General features: G+C 39.5%; 2 protein-coding genes across 2 annotated transcripts in view; both read right to left on the bottom strand.

Annotated features, from left to right (window-relative positions):
- The window catches only part of LOC129412093 (interferon-induced very large GTPase 1-like), a 218,737-nt gene that overhangs the window by 35,842 nt on the left and 165,040 nt on the right, over window positions 1-17,855 (bottom strand).
- On the bottom strand, window positions 8,754-17,841 carry LOC129412177 (prestalk protein-like). The gene is made up of 12 exons (XM_055165306.1): window positions 17,814-17,841; window positions 16,721-16,870; window positions 16,529-16,633; window positions 16,189-16,371; window positions 15,762-15,857; window positions 13,074-13,247; window positions 12,891-13,001; window positions 11,424-11,573; window positions 11,243-11,347; window positions 10,912-11,085; window positions 10,319-10,423; window positions 8,754-8,896 (listed from the first exon to the last, which is right to left on the bottom strand). Exons 1-12 carry the CDS (start codon window positions 17,839-17,841, stop codon window positions 8,754-8,756), a joined length of 1,524 nt encoding a protein of 507 aa, XP_055021281.1.

Below are 17,855 nucleotides of genomic sequence, written 5' to 3'. Positions count from 1 at the left end.
ATGTCTCTTATTCAGAAACTAGAGGAACTATTGAAATAAGTAAAGTATCAGAATGTAGGAAAGAGTTACACTCCAACAGGGTCAAGTTAAACCTGTGAGATTCTTTCAAGTTCAAGACAAAAAATTTTTAAACTCATGTTGGTAACGGAGGGAATGAAATACAATAAATCCAAACAGTGATAACTCTTGGTTCTCACTTCCATATCCTTAACAAACTGGTTTGAATATTTGCTTCATATAGTTTTCTACCATATGGTACAAGATTAGGTTGAAAAACCTCTGACTTTTTGAGTCATGAGATTTTTTATGAAGAAAGTTCATGGTAACGGAGGGAAAAGTAACGGAGGGAAAATTGTACAAACAAGTAGAAGGTGCAGGATTTTACATCATTTGTGGCTTTTTTCTTCCGAATACTTTAATATTACTTCAAAATTAAAAGAAACTATTTCTATTAAATATGTCAGTCCTTCCAAGCAAATTTTTATCATTTTAAATACTTTTTTTTTTTTTTTAAATCCTGTCCCTTCATCAACAGTTCAAAGATGGAATAACACAAGATATGATGAAATACAAACATTTATTTACATGATTAACTTTTCCTTAAGAACCAATATTTATATATGAACTGCTTCTCAGCAGGGGTAAGAGCCATCATCAATACTAAAAATTTGGCTGAAATTTTTTCAACAAAATGTGGCTAACCACACCACCACAGAATGCTAAATGACACTCACAGAATATCACAAGGCGAAATAGAGGTTGGAAGAGATGACAGGGACGCCCCTGTCTCGATGCCAACAAGAAGGAAAGAGGAAGACGTAGTGGCTTCAACACCTCACACCTGCACATGGTTACCATGGCTACGAGATGATTAGTCAGTTCCCAATGCTCGTCATGTCGATTCAAACACTGTCAAGGTTATATAATCAATCAAAACAACAAACTGCAAACTTGAAACATAAATTTATTCATGATATTAAACTATACTTGCTACTCATTTCAAAGACTTGACTCATGTTTTTAATATCTGAGTTTATTCTCAAAATATTGTATATTTATACAGATAATGCTAAAAAAGAGACCACCTTAACCTAATACAAAACCATAATTATGAAAACAATACACTATGTCTGGAATAATTCAGGGAGAATGCAGTAGAAAGTGTTTACTATATGAACTGTTTTCCCTCTGTTACCTTTGCCAGTAACGGAGGGAAAAAATATGATAATTAATCAAAAAAAAATATGTAGAAACAGAATTCATTAGATTGCTGCAGGAAATGCTTAGTAGTATCAATATTGTTGCTTTTAGAAAGTTTCATGATGAAATATAAAGTTTAACACATGTAAAACTTTAAAAAACATCATTTTTCGATAACAGAGGGAAAATTACAATTTTTTTAGACTTGTAAAACACAGGTTTTACCAGATACTATCACTTAATAGTTTTAATTTTCATAAGTTTACTACCTAGAGATGTAGATTAGTCAAAGATGAAGCTTGAAAGTTCACCTGAAGAGGATTTGCAGGTTTTTGAAATTTGGGAAATCATTTTTGTTCAAGGCCTAAGACTTGTACCTGTGACATGGTCTGTTTAAAACGTATGTAACTTTAGAACCAAAAATGGTACCAAAGAAAGGTCAACAGTTTCATAAACTAGAGTACATATGTATCTGTTCAATACATTTTTATATCAGATGCATTAACTTGAATTTTTGGCATTGTTGTTTGTGCTTGACCGGGCCCAGAGGCAAAAGTGAAGCACAATCTGATTTGAACAAAGACACTTGGATCAACCTCAGAATATCACAAAATAGATGAACACAAAAGGAGGGTTAAACATGATGAGCCATCTCTATATGAAGCTCCAAAACAGACTATCCCTGATTTTAGGATTTACAGAGAAAAGCACTAATCTGAAGCTGGCCCTGGAATCTTTTGAACCCCTATGTGCAGCTCAGTGAGAAATACAAACATCATCTTCTTAACACCTCAAACTGCCAGAGGGTAAAATGATCTCTCGGTCCTGTCACCATCTCCCAGACGGTCACACTGCTCCCACGCTCTACAGTACGGCCAGCACCGCCAGCTCGCTCAGAGTGAGACTGCCACAATACTTCTAGATATATTAATATCCTTCTAGAGTTCTAGAGTTTTAGAGTTCTAGAGTGCATCTACTTGAAAGGATGCTGACTTCTTTAGAGGGTTTGGCAGGATATGAACTCAGCTGCTGCTCTCAACAAGTTCCCTAAATATTTAAGAGAGCTTCAGTGAGTTCCTGCATCTTCAAGGTAAACTCATACAACCTGAAAGACTTGGCTGGTTCATTGTCAAACCTTCCAGAGCCCCTCAGGTGAGAATCCAAACCCTCCTATTCCAGAGCTCTGAGCTACCAGTCAAAGAGACACCTCCTCCTCCTCCAGAACATAAATCTCTTTTAGCAATCAACAAATGGTTCAACGTCCATTTTGTTCTGTCGACGCCATGATCATTATATGACCAGGTGTTTCCTGATGAAAGCTCAGTGTAAACATGCCGTGTACACATACAAAACATCAAACGTGATGAACGTGTAACCAGGGTAAAATTCAATCCGGTTGTCCAGATCCAACCCAGGTTTTCCCCTACGCCACATGACTTGTCACCGCCCATCACCCCGCCCATTTCACCAATTATCCAATCACACTTCAGCAGACAGAGTATATAATGTCCCTTGACTTCTCTCTCCTCAGTTGTGGGAGAGAAGTCAGGGGACAGAGCTTTGAAGGTCAGTACATTTCAACCTTTCCGATTCATATTCTTATGTTTAGAACCAAACCCGATGTGGGACATTTGAATTGAAATAACACTGAACTGGTAAGTTCAAAATGAAACCCATGTTTAATTATTGATTGCTGGCTGTTGTTCCTGTTAGCATTAATGCTAGTGCTAATGCTAATGCTAGCATGCTAATGCTATCGTTAGCGGCAGTAGCTCAGTTGGTGGAGCATTCACCCACTGATCTGAAGGTTGGTGGTTCGAATCCAGCTCTCGACATAAAAAACATCACAGGTTGAGTGGTCAGATCCATGTGATCCATGTGATTCCAGCTCCCACAGATGAATGCTGTCATTGTGTCCTTGGGCAAGACACTTAACCCACCTTGCCCACAGTGTCTGCGTAGACTGGGGTGTGAATGTGTGTGTGAATGTGTGAGTGGTTCCTTGTTGTAAAGTGCTTTGAGTGTCTTGAAGGTGGAAAAGCGCTATAGAAAAATGTGACCATTTACCATTTAAAACCAATGTCAGCCATTTTGTCTGGTCCCCATATCCTGACCAGTGTAGCATGTCAATGCTAGTTAGCATTAACATGCTAGCTCTTAGCATATGCTAATATGTGCTCCACATGATTGGTTTTTCATCTTATGACAGATTGTGATTGATTTATTTACGAACTGCTGTAATGTGAACACTAATGCTAACCGTCCAACAACATTACTATGTTCTAAGAGGCTTTTTTTATGTGCACACAGGCCAGGTGCCCAAAACTGTGTTTAACCCGATGGCGAGCGAGGAACTGTCCTGTGAGGGAACCTCCAGTCTGGTAGGAGGCTAACTGTCTGTCCTCTAACTCTCCCACCTACTCAAGCTACTCCACTACTCGACTGTTCAATAATCCTGCGCTTAATGGACATTGTACCCCTCATGATAACTGATTTTGGACTATAATGTAGCTTGAATTCTGTTTTATCCACGCTGGGTAAACAGACTGGTTTCAAGGATATTTATTTAATTTTGAGTTTGGTTCATTGATTTGTTTTGCTGCAGCTTATGTACATTTCGGGTTATCTCATTTTTTTTCTGTATAATACACATTACTCATTTTCAACTAGTCCGTTGTCTTAATTTGCTGCCCTGCCCTCCTGTAGCTGTCAGCCTTGAAAATTTGTGAATGACAGCAGGTACATGCTTTGGTTGCTACAACATTCATGCTGCTGAAGCTGATTTCATTTAATTTTTACACAGCAGAAACATGTTCCCTGCTGATTGTGATAATCACGCTCCACTTTTATCAAATCAGTAAACCTGTGCTTAAAATATAAATAATCTAGGCTACATTTTACACTCTTGTGGTATGAGAGAGCCATAGACCTGACTGTGCAAATGATCTTTCTTAGTTTAAATTAAATAAATGAAAAGATCTCTGTGAATCAAAAGTGAATTTAAAAGCACAAGTCTTTTATTAGCTCATGTTTTCTTCATGGAAAATGGTATGAATTTTACCCGGTTAAGCTCCGCACTTTCTGTGGCTTCACAGACAGAAATCAGCTGTGAAGCTCGCTGTGGGGGCGGGGCTTTGGTGACGCTTCCGTGCGCTCTCTGTGGGGCACCAGTGGTAAAAACTATTGTTGTGTCCTTAGGTAAGACCCCCGCATTGCCAATGGCTCAGATTGTCAGTCTCAGGTCTGTCATTCTGCGCTATTATTATTATTATTATTAATATTATTATTATGACCATAGTGTCCATAATATCCATAACATACACACAGCTCACAAATTATAGAAATATATTTTATTTGTTTCCCACTTTACATTTTAAAAGCAAAAATCTCAAAGTTCCACAAACATGTAAGACACAGATTAGATTTAAACCTCCCCAAACCACAAAAACACTGAAAACACTTTTATACTCAAAGAAATATATTCACCAAAGAGATTTTCTGATCTATGTTCTAATGCAGTTTCCTCATCAAAAACACCTGGAGTTGTTTTTTTGTTTTGTTTCTTCTCTCAAACAGAAAACACTCTGTCCCACCTTGTGATGTCATGTGGATAAAATCATTCGGATCATTTCAGCGCCGGAATTGCTGATCTTGACTGAACTAAAAGTAAAAGGAGCTGATCACTTGAAAACCACCACTTCATGACATCACAGGGTGGGACAGAGTGTTTGGAGCTTTGGAGATGTAGACTAAAGGTCGTCACACACTACAGGACTTTTCGGCTTTAAACGAATCTTAACCATGCGACAAAAAGGAGATAAATGTGTGAGTCTGTGATGGAGTCGCTCAGAGACTCTGGCTACGTTCAGACTGCAGGTTTAACGCTCAATTCAGATTTATTTTTTTTGTGAAATCCGATGTTTTTGTGAGGTCGTTCACATTTCCAGTTAAATGTGACTTGTATGTGACTCCAGTGTGAACATTAAACGGTCCAAAAGTGTCCCACATGTGACACTGGAGACACGACGACGTCAACCGCAGCGAGCGTCTCTGTGTTTACACAAGTTGTCCAAACATGGACGCAGCATCGAGCACCTGGAGATTTTAAAGTTCCTCTCGTACCGGAGCCACAACATGAACAACTGACTTGTTTTAAGGAGGAGATTGAGAAGGAGAAGGACCAGGTTTTTGGTGGTGGTGTTTTGTGGTGAGTGGAGATGTGCTTCACTTCAGTCACATGGATCATGAACAGTTTTCTCTACTTCAGTGCAGAATAGTGACGTTTGTGTCTTGTTGATGACGTGTAGGTGGATGAATGTGACCTGACCGTTCACACTGAAGTCACATGTTAAAGATCAGATATGGATCAGTTTCAGGAGCACAGATCCAAGTGTCCTGGTCACATGTGAAAAAAATCAGATCTGTGTGGTTCAGACTGACATTAAAAGATCAGATACAGAAACATAGAGACAAAAAATCTGATTCGGGTCACTTCAGGCTGCAGTCTGAACGTAGCCTCTGAAGTGTCAAAGATCAGACTCTGCTCTTCCAGTTTAGATCCAAACTGTGTGATTATTATTCGTGAAATGTGGAGCAAAACTTCAGATGCAGGATTTTACTGCACAGGAGGCGGGAGATAAAGGGTGTTTTCCAATTAGATTTATTTTGTCTGGGGCAGATAATATTTGGGCAAGTTTCAACAGTTCAGTTTGGGCGTTTTTTGTTTTCACACGAATCACCGCAATACGCAAAAACATGATAACGCAAGGAACCGTATGAGACTTCCACTCCCGTCCAGTTTCAAGGAGGATTTTTTGGTCTGTGCACAAATGAACCGACGTCCTCTATGTTCAGACATCTCAGGGTTCAGCTGCTGCAGATTCAGTTCTTTGCTCTTTGATTCTCAGGTTAAAGGGACAGTTCAGAATTTTGGACATAGGGTCTGTTTTCCTCGTGAGCCAGAGTGTCACTTTATGAAATAATCCATCCAGTCCTTGTATTTTCAGAGGTCACTGGTGTTAGACTAGAGCATGGTCGTAGTTTATCCTGCCACTAAAAACAGTCTTACCCACTCCACAAAACACCTGAAGAAAATCTATTCTTACACCAGACGTGAACGTCTGTGTCCATAGAATAAATTTAGATGTAAAACCAACCTTGCATTTGAAGGATTTTTGTCTGAGCAGCAGCAGTGAGTTGTATCTCCTGATAAAAGCTCAGCAGCTTTGGACTGATATCACCTGGCACCATCGCCATAGCGACACAGAGCACAAGAAGAAGCCTGTTCCAGTTATGGCCACGTTCACATCATCACAACGAACTAGAGCAGAGGAAAATTCTGCTGCTGCTGAGAAAATAGTCCCTGAACATGCGACGATTCATGCGACCCAAGGTTGGTTTTACTTCTAAAATGATTCCGTGGACACAGACGTTCACATGGACAGTCTGGTGTAATAACAGATTTTCTTCGGGTGTTTTGTGGAGTGGGTAAGACTGTTTTTAATGTAGGAGAACTATGACCATTGACATGCACTAGTCTAGCACCAGCGACCTCTGAAAATACAAGGACTGAACGGATTATATAAAAAGTGACACTCTAGCTCATTAGGAAAAGAGACCCTATGTCAGGGGTGTCAAACATCTGGTCCGGGTGCTGGATCCGGCCCCCCAAGACCTTTAATCTGGCCCTCGGCTGATTTTCCACTAAAATATTTTTAATATTTTCTATTAAAATATTGTTACAGTGTTTATGATATCAGAGTCTCATCAGCAAAATGTCCAAAATGAGAAAAGTGGAGCCGAGTGCAGGATTTTCCAAGAAAAATTGACTTATTCCTATTTTCATACAAATTCATGTTAAAACATCGTGTTGAAATTGTATTTTTCAGGTTTCAGGTTTAAGTTTCAGGTTGTTCATAATATTTTGTAAAAGAAAGAGTTCATCAATTCAAAAAGATTTGTGTAATAGATTTGTGTTTCTCTGCACAAATATTTGAACTTATTGTTATTTTTGGGGTTTATATGACATGAGTTTTCTGTTCTGGCCCCTTTGGGATCAGAGTAGGTTGGACGCGGCCCCCGGACCAAAATGAGTTTAACACTCCTGCACTATGTCCAAAATTCTGAACTGTCCCTTTAAGATAAGATAAGCTCATCCTTTACTGTCTCCCATGGGACAGGGGATCACAGCTTTATCAAAAAAACCGGACAACACAAAGCACCACGTAAACAAACACCACAGAACAAAAAAAAAAATAAGTGTGACCACGAGTGATGCACCAACAGGAGCTTTAAATCGTTCTTTACAGGTAAACTCTTTGCATTCTTGTATTCTATTAATAACTGCACACTCCCTGAGCCTGTGTAGTTTTGATTGCACGTTCCCTTCTCCCTTCAGGTTCTGTGTTTGCTGCTGTTCTTGCCGTAGTCAAGGTTTTAGCCGACCATTGATGACATTTATTTTTACACGTGATACTGTTCTACATTTGAGCATAATTTTTACAGAACATGTTTTCTCAACCCTGGCAATGTTTTTAAAAAGCTAATCGATTACGTTGCGACATGTTTATCAAATACTGGCAATGTTTTTCAAAAGCCTACAGATTAAACCGTCTGTGACATTTGTATTTAAATATTAAATGTGATCAATGAAAATGCTGTTTTACATTTAACATGTTTTCTCAATGCTGGCAATGTTTTTAAAAAGCCCAATAAAGATCACACATTTATTCAAAGATTAAACGTTTTCTGTGACAAAATGTTGAGTGTTTTTTTTTTGCTGAAGAGGGCGGGAATCACTAAACCCAATCTGGCAACACTGTTTGTGGACTGGGCTCATTATTTGTGGATGATAATTTCTGTGGATGATGTGGATGAGACGCTGCACTTTAAATGTACCACTTTACGAGAGGTGAGGAATAAAGTCTCATTATTTTCGGAGTTTCGTGAGTTTGTACCTTGCGCCTCTGCCCCTGACGCTCGGGTTTATTGTGGCTCAAACACGTGTGAATAAAACAAAACACAACTCCAGGTCTGTTTGCGATGAGAAAACAACATAAGGGCACAGATCAGAAAACAGAGCTCGGGTTTTTAGTGTCTGCGTTAAAAGTTGTACATGTGAACAGAGACGAGCAGCAGCAGGAGAAACAGGAGCCGAGCTGGAGCCAGAACCTGCACGGCTCCTGTGGGCGGGGCCTCTGCGGCGGGGGGCGTCGTATTTGTGGTTGTGGGCGGGGCCCCTGTGGTGTTTGGCGGCGTGTTTGTGGTCATGGGCGTGGTCATGGGCGTGGTCATGTGTGTGGTCATGGGCGTGGTCATGTGTGTGGTCATGGGCGTGGTCATGGGCGTGGTCATGTGTGTGGTCATGGGCGTGGTCATGGTCATGTGTGTGGTCATGTGCGTGGTCATGGGCGTGGTCATGTGTGTGGTCATGGGCGTGGTCATGGTCATGTGTGTGGTCATGTGCGTGGTCATGGGCGTGGTCATGGTCATGTGTGTGGTCATGGGCGTGGTCATGGTCATGGGCGTGGTCATGGGCATGGGCGTGGTCATGGTCATGGCGTGGTCATGGTCATGGGCGTGGTCATGGGCCGGGTCACTCCGGTGGTCAGTGGGACGTTGCAATAGTTGGTGTTGCAGCAGGACAGGTCTTTGCACAGGTTCTCAGAGACACATCCGTACCGACTGTAGTTCCCCACTGTAACGCAGAAGACGCACACGGCTCAAACGATGAATACACATCGTTTATTCCCATCTCACCCTTTTTACTACAGTTTAGACAACCTTTTTTCACTTAGATTCTAGAGCAGAGTACGCCTAAGATTGTCTCAGCTCAGCACAAGGACAGAAAATAACCTCTTAAAGTGAAAGTATCCACCTTCTACTCGAGGGGGAGGGGCTCCATCGTTACTTAGGCCCATATTCTATGATTAAATGATCAAATGTTTTTGTCTCTAGACTCTCTGATGAGGACTTTCAGTAGTTTTTATGTAGTTCTGCTGGGTGACTGTGCTTAAAAAGTGTTTCTAAATCTGTGACACTCACGATGAGGCGAAGGCTTCATGTGAGCCTGCGTGTTTCTAAAGAGCTTTAGAGTCGTGTCAATAGCAAAACTGGTGGATAGAAACATGCACATCCAATAACCAAACCAATCCAAACTAATCCAAACTAATCCAATAAAAAAAAAATCTTCAGGTGTTTTGCATCACAGTGTGGAGTTTCAGTTGTGGCGTCATTGAAATAAAATTTGGGAGCTCTGAAGAACTTCAGTGTGGATCTTTTTTTTCGGTACAGTTTATAATGTACACCTTATTTACCCTTATTAAAGCATGAACAAAAACTTAATTCATAAAGAACAAATGCTTAATTAAGAGTCATTTAGGCTTATTGAGTATTGAATTACTACCTTAATTAGCACTTTACTTGCACTTAATCTGCTTGTGCTGTAAAGTCTTCACTTTAGAAAAGCTCTCAAAAAGACTTAACTAACAGATAAGAGCTTTCTGAATGATCAGTGCTTTGCAGTATTAGTAAATCATTCTCTCATGGCTTAACAATCATTAATAAATGTTCAAATTTGTATTTAAATACTTACAAATATAAACACAAATGTTTAGTTCAGTAAGTATGAAATAATTACGAGTAACTATTTACAGCACAAGCTGATAAAGTGCAATTTAAGTGCTAATTAAGTATTTATTAAGCTTGAATGACTCTTTATTAAGTATTTGTTCATTATGAATTAACTCTTTGTTCATGCTTTATTAAGGCTAAATAAGGTGTAGTTATTAAATTGTTACTTAACACTGAATAATTTCAGTAATAATGAAAAAATAAAGTTGACAACACTTCAAGAAGAAACGACATCTGATATAAAACACATCATCTCCAAGACCAGGGACAGTTCTGAACGAGGCTCTAAACATGTCAGAGAGGTAAACACATCTACTACAGTCTTAAAAAGAACCAAAGCTGCAATTATTATTAGAAGGAAAAATTCCAGTACAAATGTGAGACCTCTCATTACCTGTGCTGCCACAGGAAACAAACCACCATTAGTAGTAACTTTAGTAAATAAACAATAGACAAATAAATAAAGAAAGGGAAGTGTGTCTCTCACCAGAAGTGTTGGTGCAGGTCTCCATGACGTTGCAGGTCACATTTTGTCTGCATTCTTTTGTGTCTGGGTCACAGCCGTAACACTGCAGAGAGCCAGCAGGGGGCGCTGGAACAGAGAGGAGCAGTTGAACCTTTGAGAAAAATCTATGGGCCCGATCATGACCTCGATCTTAATCTGGAGCAGACTGAGGGAGTGATGTGGCACGTTCAGTGAATTTCCGGAGTTGTAAAAATAAATAACAAACTAGTCTACTAAAAACAATGTGTAACCTGCTCAAGGCTTCGTTGATTTTGAAATATATTAGAATGATAAATGCTTTAACATTCATAACATGTTCATGTGCTGTGCGGGATGTTCGTGTATCGTCCGGATGCCCTCCCTCTGCTCAGCTCTGCTCTAGAGTTTGGTTTGATCTGGATCTGTACAAAATCTGCTGGTTCAGATGTGATCACTATGTATGTACTAGTACCGTCCAACTCCAGCCTCCAGCAGCAAAGTACAGCCCCACCTGGACACGCCCCCTCGTTCAGGCTAACGCTAAGATCAGGGGGAAGGTAGGGCCCTGTATGTGTAAAATGAGAAGCAGCACTCACAGGACGGGGCTGGAGCGTTGCAGTCGTCTGTGTCACAGCATGTGAGGTTGCTGAGGTAAGACCTGGAGCCATAGTCATAAGAAAAAAACTGAGACCCTGCAGCTGTACAGACCGAGGGAGGAGCACAGCCTTTTTGGATTCCACTGTAGCTGGAGTTTCCATAATTGAAAGAACCTGAAACCAGGACAGAAACAGGTCAGATCTGAAGAGACTTCTCCAAGAACCAGGTCTGGACTGAGGACCAGAGCCAGACCCGCCCATTACAGATCTGTACCAACCAATCAGAGAGAGGCTCAGACATGCAGTGACCAATCAGAGGACAGTACTGTACCTGCGTAGCCCCAAGAATAACAGAACGAGGTGAGTTTGGAGCAGGTCACCGAGCGCTGAGAAGAACATGACGAGTCTGTGCACGTCAAACACTGTAACCCCAGATCTGAAAGAGACACAGGTTAGACCAGGACTGAACCAGGACTGAACCAGGACTGAACCAGGACTAAACCAGGACTAACCTGGGACGTTACAGTGGGAAGTGTTGCAGCAGGACACTGGGCTACTGAAGCCAATATATTGTTTTGACAGGTTGGTGTTGTTGCACAGATTCTCAGAGACACAGCCGTAAAATGGACGGGAGAAGTTATACTGGTCATTTGTAAGGACATCTGTATATATATAAAAAATAAATAAAATAAAAATTATATATATATGTATATGTGTGTGTGTGTGTGTGTGTGTGTGTGTGTGTGCACATACACATGTAGACTGTAAATATTAATTTAGATTTCAACTATACATCTAAATTGGAAACTTTATATTTAGACTGTGAACTTGAAATTTAAAATGTAAACATTACATTTTGATTTCAACTATACATTTACAATTACATTTTAAAAGTTACATTTACACTATAAACTTTACATTTACTGTAAACGTGACATTTAGTCAAACTTTACATTTTAGACTGTTAATTTTACATTTAGACTCTAAAATTTAAGTTTAGATTTTAACAATACATTTAGATTGTCAAAAATGCATTTACTGTAAACTATACATTTTGACTTAAACTTTACCTTTAGACTGAAAACTTTGCAGTTAGACTGGAAACTTTATATTGTAGGCTGTAAATTTTCATTTGCAACTGCAAATTTACATAGATACTGTAACGTTTACATTTACATTGTATATTTTATGTTTAGACTGTAAACTTTACACGTAAACTGTGGATTTTTACATTAAGACTGTAAACTTTACATTTAAACTTTAAAATCTGTTTACACAAACTTGGCATTCAAATTATAAACTTTACATTTAGATTTAAATTATACATTTACACTGTAAACTTTACATTTTAGACTGTAAACTTTATATTTTAGAATAAGGGTTACATTTTAATTTGTAAATTTTACATTTACTGTAAACTTTACATGTAAACTGTAGACTTTACATTCAGATTGTAAAATGCACATTTAGATTATAAACTTTACATTTTGAGTGTGAACTTGACATTTAGACTTAAATGTTACATTTAAACTGTAAACTTGACATTTAAACTGTAAACTTTATTTAAACTTTAAAATCAGTTTAATTTACACAAACTTGGCATTTAAATGGTAAACTTTACATTTAGATTTAAACAATACATTTACACTGTAAACTTTATATTTTAGGTTAAATGTTATATTTAAATTTGTAAACGTAACATTTACTGTAAACTTTATATTTAAACTGTAGACTTTACATTCAGACAGTAAACTTTACATTTTGAGTGTAAACTTGACATTTATACTGTAAACTTTCCGGGGGGACGTGTGTGTGTTACTGTATAGAACATGTTACTGTATGTTCACTGTACTCAACATTTCCAGGTCAACCTTTTGGAAATTAGAATGAAAATCGCACATTTCTCAAAATCCAAAAGAAAGTTCATGTGTTAGATGGAAATCTTCAGGAGATAGACAGATCTTTAGAACGGTACTCACCCACAGACTGTGCACACACCTCCTGGGTGTTACAGCTCACATTGGCAGTGCATTCATAAGTGAAAGGATCACAGCTGTAACACTGCAGAGAGCCAACAGGGGGCACCACAACTGAAACAAATGTGTGTTATATGAGACATTTTCAAAGTGCAGAACATCAGCTGATAATAGAGAATCACTCACGGGACTGATTCTGGTTGTTGCAGTTGTCTGTGTCGCAGCACGTGGTGTTTACATCAGCAGAGTAGGGACCATAATTATATGAAGAAAAGCCTTCAGCTTCACATTCCGAAGGTAAAGCACAGCCTTTATAAGTGGAGGTGGTGTTACTGCTGTAGTTTCCATAGTTGTAGGAGACTAAACACACAAAAGGAACAAATAAGAATCTCCTGAAGAGGGCAGTGCAGGTGCTGGTGCAGCACAACCTGAAAACAACACATTCAGTCCCACACGCCTCTTTGGCCACTTCAACAAAGTCAGACATATTTGTGATTCAGATTTGATGTTAGTTTCTGTATGTCATATTTGCAAAAATAATATCTCTTGGTAGATTATTCCACGCAGACATTAATGTGTATTTTACTGTGCTTCTTCCATGATTTGTTATTACATTAGGTCATTGGAATCTGCCCTCTGTGCCATGTCTGTTTAATATCGGTGCCCGTCTGAACTAAAGCAGAGCTCTTGATAAAGCACATTTGGTCATTTGATGACTGTAATGTTTCTTGTCAGATTAAGCAGGGAAGCTTTGAATCTCTCTTTTACCTGTAACCAGAACAACACAGAATGCATCCACTTTACTTTTGTTCTATATGTACATCGAAGAGCACATCGAGCTGCCTTATCTAGGACCATTTGCAGCTCCTTTATGTTCGACACAGCAGCACATGTCCAAGTCTCAGAGCAGTAATCTAACTGTGACAGTACAAGTGTTTTTATGACCTCTGCAACTATGTTCAAAGATAACAAATGGGAACATCTCCTCACCACTGCGAGAGTCCTGCTCATCCTACACACTGCAGCTCTGATGAGTTTAGACCAGGACAGTCTTTCATCAGTCTCTACTCCGAGACGCTTGGCCACTTGTACCTGCTCCACAATTTTATCTTTGACTGTGAGGCTTAATTTATGCTCATCCAACAGCAAACATCTGGTTCCAAACACAATACTTTTTGTCTTGTCAGTATTTAGAGCTAATTTGTTGTTTGCAGTCCGCTCATACACAGATTGTAATTCTTCCATTAAGACAGTTTGAAGTTCTCCACTTGTACTCTGTGATGAACAAACTGTTGAGTCATCAGCAAACAAGACTCTTTTAGAATTTTGTAACACTAATGGCAAGTCATTTGTATATAAAGAAAACAGGAGTGGACCTAGACGGCCTCCCTGTGCTGCACCACAGTAAACATCTCTGTCAGCTGAAAAACTTCTATTAAAAAGACAGTTTATTTTATTGTTTTCTCTGAAACTCTGAAGCCAAAGTGATGCTGCTGAACTGAACCCATAACATTGAATTTTTCTTAACAAAAGGTTGTGGTCAGTAAGATCAAAAGCTGAACTCAAATCTAATAACACTGCACCTGTCAGCCTCTTATTATCTAATCATCTAAGCAAACTGAAAATCTGTTTAAATTATTGTCTGAAAAATAAATCAAAGACTGTCCTCTCCATAATTTTGCTCGGAGTAGGCAGCAGATTAACTAGTCTACTATTAGGCCCACAGAAGGGTACACTTATACTCTTTGGAAATGGTAAAATATTAGCTTTTTTCCAAGCTTGTGGAAACATATTCTTCTGTAGGCTCAAATTTAAAATATGAGTGATTATGTTTGCCACTTATTTCAGTAACTTTGAGTCAATATCATCCACAGCAGAGGGTTTTACATTCTAATAATAGTTTTTATACGTGACTCTCAGTCACTTCAACAAATTCAAAATTACACTTCTTCAGGTCGTACACACAGACAAACATTTTGAAAGGTTTTTGAGCACCGTGTGCCACATAAAATCAGTTTGAGGACAGTAAGCACAACCAGAATTAATGCATAAAACACTGGATTATAAGACCCACAGTCAATGTTTGAGAAAATTAAAGGATTTTAAGTGCACCATATACTCTGAAAACTACAGTATGTAAATTGCTTTCCAATAGAATGTTTGAGATATCAGGTAACTTGTTCCTAAGACTGTGTATGTTTACATGTCCCAGTTTTATCCCCTTCTTTGGTAGATTAACAAAAGGAAACATCCTGAATTGTTTTGTATAATATGTTGTGATTTATTATTTGAGTCATGCTCAGGTGTTGACTTTTTCAATTTGATCAGTGTTCTTAATGCACAGAACTGTTGCCTCCTCTGGTCTGCCACTAAGTTTGACATAGATTTACAGTTGAAAGTCCTGAACTTTACCCCTCAAAGCCATTGCTTTTCTCACCAAATTTCTCACTCAAATTTTTAAAACCTCTACGTAGGTCAGTTTTGTGTTTGCGAACAACAATGACAGAACTGGCTTTCTGACTTTTTGTTGGGATAGTATGGCCGACTTCAGTATTTTACCTTTCGATGTTGATATTTTGCTTTTGCGTTCCCTTTCTTAGAACTCTTCTCCAGCCCTGACTTCACCACTTAAAACTCAAATCTTCTGTTCACATTAAACAAGGATTTTGATTTACACACAAAGTCTATGGATATTTGCATCTTCACACACGAGATGATGCAGATGAGACACACACATGCACTGACCAATCAGAGACACACACATGCACTGACCAATCAGAGACACACACATGCACTGACCAATCAGAGACACACACATGCACTGACCAATCAGAGACACACACATGCACTGACCAATCAGAGGAAGTCTTGTACCTGTGTAGGACTGAGAGACACACGCTTTACTTAAATAGGGGCAGTCGACTGAACGCTGCTCAGAGTCGGAGCCGCTTATGCACTGAAGTGTGCGAACTGTGGGAGAGAGAGAGACTGATGTCAGATACACACAGATACACACACACTTTATAGATGCATTCATAATAATCTGGGTCACAGTTGTAGTGCTGCAGAGAGCCAGCAGGGGGCAGTGAAACAGTGTTTAGGATTTTCTTAAGCATTATTTTTTGTGACCTACAATGATTAAATATTATTTATTTCTATGTTTCTTGCTGCTCGTTCTCTCTGAAGTCCTGTTCCATTAGGCGTCTGTTTGGGCTGAGGCAGGACACTTGGACTGGAAGGAGGTGACTTTGGAGGAACCCACTACCAAGTCTATTTGTGTAAAATGAGGAGCAGCACTCACAGGTCGGGTTTGGAGTGTTGCAGTCGTCTGTGTCGCAGCATGTGGTGATGTTGCTCAAGAAAATACTGTCGCCATTGTCATTAGAAACACCCTGAGACCCTGCAGCTGTACAGATTGAGGGAGGAGCACAGCCTTTTTGGATCCCACTGTAGCTGTAGATGGAGTTTCCACTAATGTAAGAACCTGAAACCAGGACAGAAACAGGTCAGATCTGAAGAGACTTCTCCAAGAACCAGGTCTGGACTGTGGACCAGAGCCAGACCCGCCCACTACAGACCTGTACCAACCAATCAGAGAGAGGCTCAGACATGCAGTGACCAATCAGAGGACAGTACTGTACCTGCGTAGCCCTGAGAGTAACAGAAGGGGGCGAGTTTGGAGCAGGTCACCGAGCGCTGAGAAGAACATGACGAGTCTGTGCACGTCAAACACTGTAACCCCAGATCTGAAAGAGACACAGGTTAGACCAGGACTGAACCAGGACTGAACCAGGACTGAACCAGGACTGAACCAGGACTAAACCAGGACTAACCTGGGACGTTACAGTGGGAAGTGTTGCAGCAGGACACTGGGCTACTGAAGCCAATATATAGTTGTGACAGGTTGGCGTTGTTGCACAGATTCTCAGAGACACAGCCGTAAAATGGACGGGAGAAGTTATACTGGTCATTTGTAAGGACATCTGTAACACACACGCATCAGGGTGATCCATCAAATAATGTTTCGATAGTTCAGATAACCTCGATTAGAACTCTGCATTAGGTTTAAGCATCCAAAAGATTATTTATGAAGAAATTTGGAGGAAAAAGGAGATGTTTTAGAGGTTGTTCAAGCTGCATGAAGTTTCCTGGAAATGGACTCATTTTGTGTTTTGAGCATAAACCGAGCTGATCTACTGAGAGAAACAGTAACACACCAACAAGGTCGAGGATTTGTGCTTCATCTAGCAAGGAATGTATTAAGTAAGACAAATAGAAAGTGAGGTTAATGTACATTTATATTAATGCTTTTTTCTAACTGTTAACAGGTTAACACAGATGTTAACACAGAAAGATCAGAGGTTCCACCAAAGAGATGTGATGCCCTTAATCAAGCAGATTCTGAAGGGAAGCAGGTCAGTAATTTTGTCTCCACCAGCACAATGTGTTTCTTCGAAGCTCTTGATCTGCCTAAAACATTTTGAACAGTTCCCCAGCAGACGGGGCTGATCATGCAGACTTTCAGAAGGAGCTAAAACTGTGCACTCCAGGAAAGTTTCAATGATGTTACTGAAAGGGCCTGAAACTTATTCAAGATTTTAACTGTAAATGAACAAAAAATGAAGATCAGAAACAGTTTCTACTGCAGCTGTCAAAGAATGTCAAAAGTGTCAAAGTAAACTTTACATTTAGATTTAATCTATACATTTAGACTGTAAACTTTATATTTAGTCTGTAAATTGTATATAACCCACATCTGAACCACTTTTATTATAGCAGGTCAGTTTTCGCTCTAACCTGATTTCCCTCATTTTCTTTAAGTTACAGGGTCACAGTGTCACTTCCTCCTCCTCTGCTCTGCTGTGGCTGTGTCATGCTCTGGTGTCGTCAAACATATACTTCAAACTTTAAAACTTTGTATCTCACAACCTTCATATCCTGCGCCTCCATACATGTTTTAACATATGA

The sequence above is a fragment of the Boleophthalmus pectinirostris genome, unplaced genomic scaffold (assembly GCF_026225935.1).
Source record: "Boleophthalmus pectinirostris isolate CB_2022bp ecotype Guang Dong unplaced genomic scaffold, ASM2622593v1 HiC_scaffold_7, whole genome shotgun sequence".
Taxonomy (NCBI): Eukaryota; Metazoa; Chordata; class Actinopteri; order Gobiiformes; family Gobiidae; genus Boleophthalmus; species Boleophthalmus pectinirostris.
This window is presented reverse-complemented; position numbering and strand designations above follow the sequence as displayed.

What these genes read in the sequence shown, in the direction of transcription:
- LOC129412177 (XM_055165306.1), bottom strand. Translation starts at nt 17,841, where the DNA reads ATGTATGGAGGCGCAGGATATGAAGGTT. An exon ending in AGGCGCAGGATATGAAGGTT is followed by an intron (nt 16,871 to 17,813) that starts GTGAGATACAAA and finishes TGTGTGTTACAG; the next exon opens with ATGTCCTTACAAATGACCAG. An exon ending in CAACAACCAGAATCAGTCCC is followed by an intron (nt 13,002 to 13,073) that starts GTGAGTGATTCT and finishes CATTTGTTTCAG; the next exon opens with TTGTGGTGCCCCCTGTTGGC.